Source organism: Galeopterus variegatus, unplaced genomic scaffold, assembly GCF_000696425.1.
Source record: "Galeopterus variegatus unplaced genomic scaffold, G_variegatus-3.0.2 Scaffold967, whole genome shotgun sequence".
Classification (NCBI taxonomy): Eukaryota; Metazoa; Chordata; class Mammalia; order Dermoptera; family Cynocephalidae; genus Galeopterus; species Galeopterus variegatus.
Window position 1 is genome coordinate 223,186 of NW_007727078.1, and position 6,764 is coordinate 229,949.

The 6,764-nt window shown below is 33.3% G+C and overlaps 1 protein-coding gene across 1 annotated transcript; it reads right to left on the reverse strand.

Moving 5' to 3' along the window:
* Positions 1–2,961: 2,961 nt before the first annotated feature.
* Positions 2,962–5,175, reverse strand: CXCL8 (chemokine (C-X-C motif) ligand 8). The gene is made up of 4 exons (XM_008573816.1): positions 5,047–5,175; positions 3,980–4,115; positions 3,608–3,691; positions 2,962–3,129 (listed from the first exon to the last, which is right to left on the reverse strand). The coding sequence occupies exons 1-4, from the start codon at positions 5,108–5,110 to the stop codon at positions 3,108–3,110; spliced, it is 306 nt and encodes a 101-aa protein (XP_008572038.1). The 5' UTR covers positions 5,111–5,175; the 3' UTR covers positions 2,962–3,107.
* Between the last annotated feature and the right edge of the window lie 1,589 nt (positions 5,176–6,764).

Sequence of the window (6,764 nt, forward strand, 5' to 3'; positions counted from 1 at the left end):
TTATTTGGATGTGGTTCCTGTTTTCCAAACATCTGGACTTTCTTCTATTTATCATTTTGTGGTTTAATTCTAATTTAACTGAAAAAATTCAGAAAATGTGGCATGTATAATATCAGTTCTTTGCAATTTGTTAAGACTTATTTTATGCTTCGAGATATGGTCAAATTTCATTAACAATCTATGGGCAGGGTCCACTTCATGGGCATGTGACCTGTATAGTTGTATAGGGCCCCATGCTCAGAAGGGTCTCACACTTGGTTTAATGCTTTACTGTCGCAACTATTATTATTAAATTCTTAGTAATTTTTGAACAAGGGGTTCCACATTTTCATTTTGCACTGAACTTTGCAAATTGTGGAATCAGTCCTGTGTATGGAGACTTGTACAAGGATGTGTATTCTGAAGTCGATGGATGCTGTGCATTATATATATCCACTAGGTCATACTAAATAATGTGCTGTTAAAATTTTCTAAATCCATATGCTTTTTGTCCACTTGGACAATCAAATACTGAGATTGTTTTTTAATTTCCTATTAAGATGGTATATTTATACATTGCTCTATATAGTTATAAGAATTTATCCATTATATATTTTAGGGCTCTTTTTACTAAATAGGCAGATGTTCAGAATCATCAAATATTTCTAATAAATTGTACATATGCTAGCAAAAATATCTCTCAAGAACAAGCTTGAATTAAGCTTTCCTTGGACAATCAGTGCAAAAATTTGTCATCAGCAGACCATTACTAAATTAAATTCTAAGTATGTCTTTGTGGCAAAAGGAAATTAATCCAAGGTAAAGGACTGAGATATAGTATGAGAAGGAATAGGAAACACATAAATTGACAAATACGTAGGTAAATCTACCTACCTGTGTTCAAGTATAAGCAGACATGTGGAGCTTTAAAAAGGTAGGCTTAAGATACCCAACAACGATAGTATATGAGCTAGGAGGTAAATAAATGTGAATCAAAATTCTAAGATCCTTTTTTTTCCATTAGGAATGTAAAGTTAAGCACTGGTAAACTGGGTTTCTTAAAACTGTGGATTATTATTTTTTCATAACTTCTGGAAGGTTTTTGGTCATTGTCACTTCAGGTATTATCTTGGACCCTTTCTTTTCTCTTCTGCTTGTAAAAATCCAATTAGACATCTATAAGACCTTAGCCCTCTATCTTCAATGTCTTTTAACTTATTTTTCCAACTTAATACCTCTTTATCTCTCTGACAGGAATTCCAGATAAAGTTCTTTGGTTCTATTTTCCAAATAGTTCTCTAATTTTCTTTTCAGCTGTGTCTAGTCTGTTATAAAACTTATCCACTGAGTTTTTGTAGTTAAATTATTACATTTTTACTCTTCAGAATATTGTTTGGTTTGTTTTCAAATACGCTCAGTCTTTAATCATATTTTAAACATATTTGCCTCATATATGTCAGTTTTATTCCTCAGTTACTGATAAGCACTTTATGATGTGTACTCTCTTCCCTCTTTAACTAAATGCCCAGCTGTGCTAAGATGTACGAACATTTGCACTGATTGATTGAAAATCTAAAGTCAGCTTTAATAACAAACTGAAAATCTAAAGTCAGTGTGGAGTTGAGACCTTTTCAGTTTTATGGAAAAGACTACTCTTTGTAACCCATTTCCGAAAAGGATTTCTGTTTTTCTATGATAAAGGTTTGCAATTTTTCATATAATTTACAAAATGCTAAGAGAAAGCCTTTATATTTTCTAAATCTAAATATGATTTTTAATGTAAGCAAAGGAATTCCCAATAAATTAAAACTATAAAAGAAAGACAAACACCTGATGACTTTGACATTAAATTATATTTTAAATGTTCTATAGTTACATTTATATCTCCATACTATCAAAAACAGTAGAAAAATCCTTGGGAACACAAAAAAGCATCTTAAAGTTAAAAATACAGCCTGGTGTTAAAAACCATAATCACTTAAATAAAATTATGAGAATCTCTTCATACAAAATAAATAAGTTTTAACCAGTAAGGAATTACTTTGCTAATATTGCCTGGTGAATTTTTGCTGTTTTGAGACAGATGGTCCCAAGTCAGGATTCTATAATTTAACACAGCACTGCATAACAAGGCTGGCAATGACAAGATAAGACCAGGAGTATCAAAACGAGAATTGTCAATTTAATTAAAATTTCAGACAATGAAGGTATTTGTACTAAAAAATTATTTGTTGTTTATCCGAAATAAAAATTTAACTGAATGTCTTTTTTTTCTTTTTTTTTTTTTTTTTGGCTTAACCTGGAAACTTTGATCGAATGTTCTCTTACATAATATAATTTAATATCTAAAAAAAATAAATATATTATAACATCATTATACTATCCTATCAGCAATGCTTCTTCCTTTCCCATTTTTCCAAATTTATGCACATATTTCACTATATTTGATGCTTAAATAAATATATAAATAATAAATAGGTGAATAAGATACACTTGAAAATAATTTACATAACCACAAAAAAATATATAAAGTGCTTCCAAATGTCCTCACAACATCCCTGTGAGGTAGGATGGTAGCTGATACTTTTTTCCTTAGTTTAGGAATAAAGGAGAAACTGAGGTATAGTTAAACAGGGACTCATAGATACTGGCCAGCAGACTAGGGTTGCCAGATGTAACAAATAAAAATCCAGGATTTCCAGCAAAATTTGAATTTACGGCAACCTTCATTGTCTCATCATTTTCATGTGATGCTTGAAATATCACATTTCTAGCAAACTCATTTCTGAAATTGAAGGCTAAATATTCTCCTAGCCATTGACCTCAGTTTTATTCTTTGCACACTGTCCCATGCTATTGACATTTTTATATTTAAAAAATCATTTTCTATTTGCCGTTGAGTCAAACAAATAATTTTTTAAGTGTAAGTATGTCCTAGAAATTGCACGGTACAATGAAAAAATTATTCATTGTTTTGCTAAAATTTAAATTGCCAAGGCATCTTGTGTTTTATCTGACAACCCTACAACAGACCCACACAGTACATGAAGCACTGAAGTAAATTTGTTTGAAGTTTCATTGGCATCTTTACTGAAGAATTCTTGGACATCATGAAGAATGCGCTTTTTTCATGAATCTTGCTTCTCGGTCCTGACAATAAATAAATTTAATTTAAATTAAAATTTCAATATTAATAATGTTCTAATAAGGAGTAACATAAGGTTTTTGAAAATGTATTTTCTTAAAATATTTAGTCTCAGACATTCATGTGTCAGAAATGCTCTATTTTCTCAACTGTAAATAGGTAAACCAGTTAAATCATCATCCAAAACAGGATACTTTGGAGGATGAAAGGGAACTTCACTAATGACACAGCACACAGGCATAAACCTGACCTTCCCTGGGCAGACTGAGATGTGCTGTCTTCCCAGTCATGAGTACAACAAACTCACTATTGCTGATTTATTTATTTATTTATTTATTTATTTATTTATTTATTTTAATCAAAGAGGCAGATACCTAAAAGAAAAGATTTTCAGCAGCAGCAGGGAATCTATAGGCTGACTTTTAGACTATATGTCTCAGGATGAATGGAGAATTTAATTTTTTTTAAAAATAAAGAACTTACCTCTTCAAAAATGCCTTCACAAGCTCCTGAACCCACTTTTTCTTAGGGTCCAGGCAGAGCTCGCTTCCATTGACAAGTTTTACACTGAAATGAGAGAGAGATGGTTAAAATCAATATTTAGTTTTCCCATCCAAATCATGGTTCTTAAAGTACAGACATAAAATCTAAGTCCAAAGCAACGATCAACTAGGAGGCATGGAAGGTACCATTTTTAAATGTCATGTAGGCAAAGACTTTGGTTTGGTTTGGTTTGGTTTGGTTCGGTTTCGCTAACTACTATTCCTAGTACCTGGAACTTTCCTGGATACCCTCACATTCCTCAATTCTAGGTTAGCTAAAGCAAAATATCTAATCCTTTTTTAAAGTACTTACATGATTTCTGAATTTGCACAGTATGGTCCACTCTCAATCACTCTCAGTTCTTTGATATATTTGGGATTGAAAGGATTGGAGTGCACCTTTATGCACTGGCATCGAAGTTCTGTTCTGCTCCTTGGCATAACTGCAGCTGTGAAAAAAAAAGTGTTTAAAGATTGATGTCATCAACAGGCCCAGATCTACTAGCTACCCCAACTTTAATTCCAATATGATTATTTGGGGACTGTGGGAAACATCACATTTCTAGCAAATCCATTTCTGACTTTGAAGGTCAGATATTCTACTGGCCCTTGACCCCAGTTTTGTTCTTTGCTTTAAAAAGTCATTACTGACAACATTGAACGACTTTTCTACTTAAAGAGTTAGAGTTATCTGTGCAATATTGACATTCTCCCGGTACCTTTTTCTCCCACTCCATATTGCATATTCCTCCATGATACTACAATGCTATTTACAGCAGGCAAACTAAGATTCACCAACATAGAAATTGCTTTCAGAAAAAATTAATAGAAATATATAAATGTGTTGCAAGAGATGTCATATCTTATCAAAATCCTTAATGCATAAAAGAAAAATATAGGAATTATATGCTGTAAGCATTCTAAACTGTATCTTTTTATAGGAGAGATCCCAAGAAATTATATAATCAGGATGTCTTTACACCAAACAAGAATTGATGATTGTCTGAGGCTTGTCAATAAAATACTACGTGGAGTAAAATTTTCTGAGTTACCTTTCTTGATATTAATAGATAACATGGGTATCTGTGGCCTGCAATAAGATATACTGTAAACTACAGATATATGTTAAATATTTGAATACTACAAGAGTATGAATTATAGGAAAAGAATGTCTATTAATCAAACTTTATACTTTCCTAAATATCATATAGATACAGCCTAAAAAAATAAAACTTCAACTTAACATTAAATGACTGTAAAGATTATTTTCTTTTCCTGAACAAAAAGTATGTTTGTTATCAAAAACATTCAGGATAACTTGCTGTCTGAAGATCACATTTAGACACAGGAAATCTCTGCAGGTCAGAAAGTTATGCTTACCTTCACACAAAGCTGCAGAAAGCACACAGGCTGCCAAGAGAGCCACAGCCAGCTTGGAAGTCATGTTCACAGGAGATGAGATGGTCTCTTCCGGTTTCTTACTGGCTCTAGTCCTAGAAGCGTTTGCGCTCTGCTGTCTCTGAGGATTTGTGTTGAATGGGGCACTCCTGTGGCTTTTTAAACTATCGCAACACTAGGGAACACGTGCACTCTCATCTTTGCATTGTGTCAGAGGAAATTCCACAATATGCAACTACCCTCCCACCCCTTGAAGCCAGACCTGAGTCATCAGACTTCCTTAATTGGTTCCTTATCAAATGTTCAGCATGATTAAAGTTTTCTTTGATCTTTAAAATAACTTAATTTTAATAAACATATATTTAAATATTAAAACTTCCCAGTTTGATAAATTATTACCAATTGTATTTTTTTATTTATAGATTACTTTATCATATACTATGTAACACAGTGGCAGCTGTTAGAACAGGGCATTGATGATTTTTTTTTATGGCACAATAGTTTCTTTATGGAAACTGTTATGTGTGCTGTAATGACAATGAAAGTAATCTAGTCAACCACTTTTATTGGGGGTACGATTTATGATAAGTCCATTTCTAAGCATTTTGGGGTTTTCAGGAAAACTTACTGCTCTCAAGAGCATATTAAAACATTCAAAATATTTGGTTCTCTAATATATATTAACAGAATGAAAGGGCACACCTGCTGCACATAGAAATAATTCAGTTCCACAAACATTTATTGAGTAACTTTCTGAGTAATGTGGGAGATCTAGGGATGGATAAGACTAAATACTTGTTCTTAAAGAGTGATTTATCAGAAGAAGAAAGCCATATAAGGGCTGATTATATTATTGAGCAGACAAGTAGTACTAAGATATGAATTCCAGCCAGCGGCACAAGGACAGAATCTTCCAAAATCAGTTTGAGCAAGGCATTGAAGGATGGGAGGACTTCAATAGAGGAGGTTGAAGGGGAACAGCACATTCCAGGTAGGGGCACTGTTCAAGGACACTCAGGAGGTAAAGTCCAGGTATGTTTCTGGTCCATGAAGTGGTGCACTGAGGCTACTTGATTGGGGTGGGAATGAGGTGTTATCTAATGGAAAGGAAAGCAAAGTATACTTAGTGGAAAGAGCATTCAAAGTCTGGTCCATCCACCCTTCCTTTGTGCTCCTTATCCAAGGAAACCAACACTAAACTCTGAGGACCCGTGATCAGTAGCAACAGGGATGGAGTGAGAAATTGCATGCATCATAAAAAAATGGCTTTATGTCCTATTGTCCTGAAGAAAGTCCTTTCAAGAAAGGTCTTAATTTCCTTAGATAAGGAACACTAAGAAAAGGACCTTACAATAGTAAAAGTCTGTCCTGCTCCAGGCAAGTACTCAATTTATAAATGAATCAGTTGGGTTAACACTTTTCTTTTTTCCTAGGAAGCACGGTAGAGCAGAGAGCTCACCCACACAAGGATGTGTGGAGGGGAAATGCCATTTTTTAATGCTTTACAAAAAGGTTAGTATCTGAACAACGCTGTTTCTTTCTTTATCTTCCTCCAACCAACCTTAGGCTTGAGGACAAAGTAGTACTGGAGTTACATTACCTTCTATAGGTAATATACCTTCAAAATATATGCTTATTCTATAATGTAGTTTCTATTGTTTTTAACTCCAGTATTTCAGAAATTTAGTTATCGATTTATT

What these genes read in the sequence shown, in the direction of transcription:
- CXCL8 (XM_008573816.1), bottom strand. Translation starts at nt 5,110, where the DNA reads ATGACTTCCAAGCTGGCTGTGGCTCTCTTGGCAGCCTGTGTGCTTTCT. An exon ending in TTCTGCAGCTTTGTGTGAAG is followed by an intron (nt 4,116 to 5,046) that starts GTAAGCATAACT and finishes TTTTTTTCACAG; the next exon opens with CTGCAGTTATGCCAAGGAGC. An exon ending in GTGAAGGCATTTTTGAAGAG is followed by an intron (nt 3,130 to 3,607) that starts GTAAGTTCTTTA and finishes ATTTATTGTCAG; the next exon opens with GACCGAGAAGCAAGATTCAT.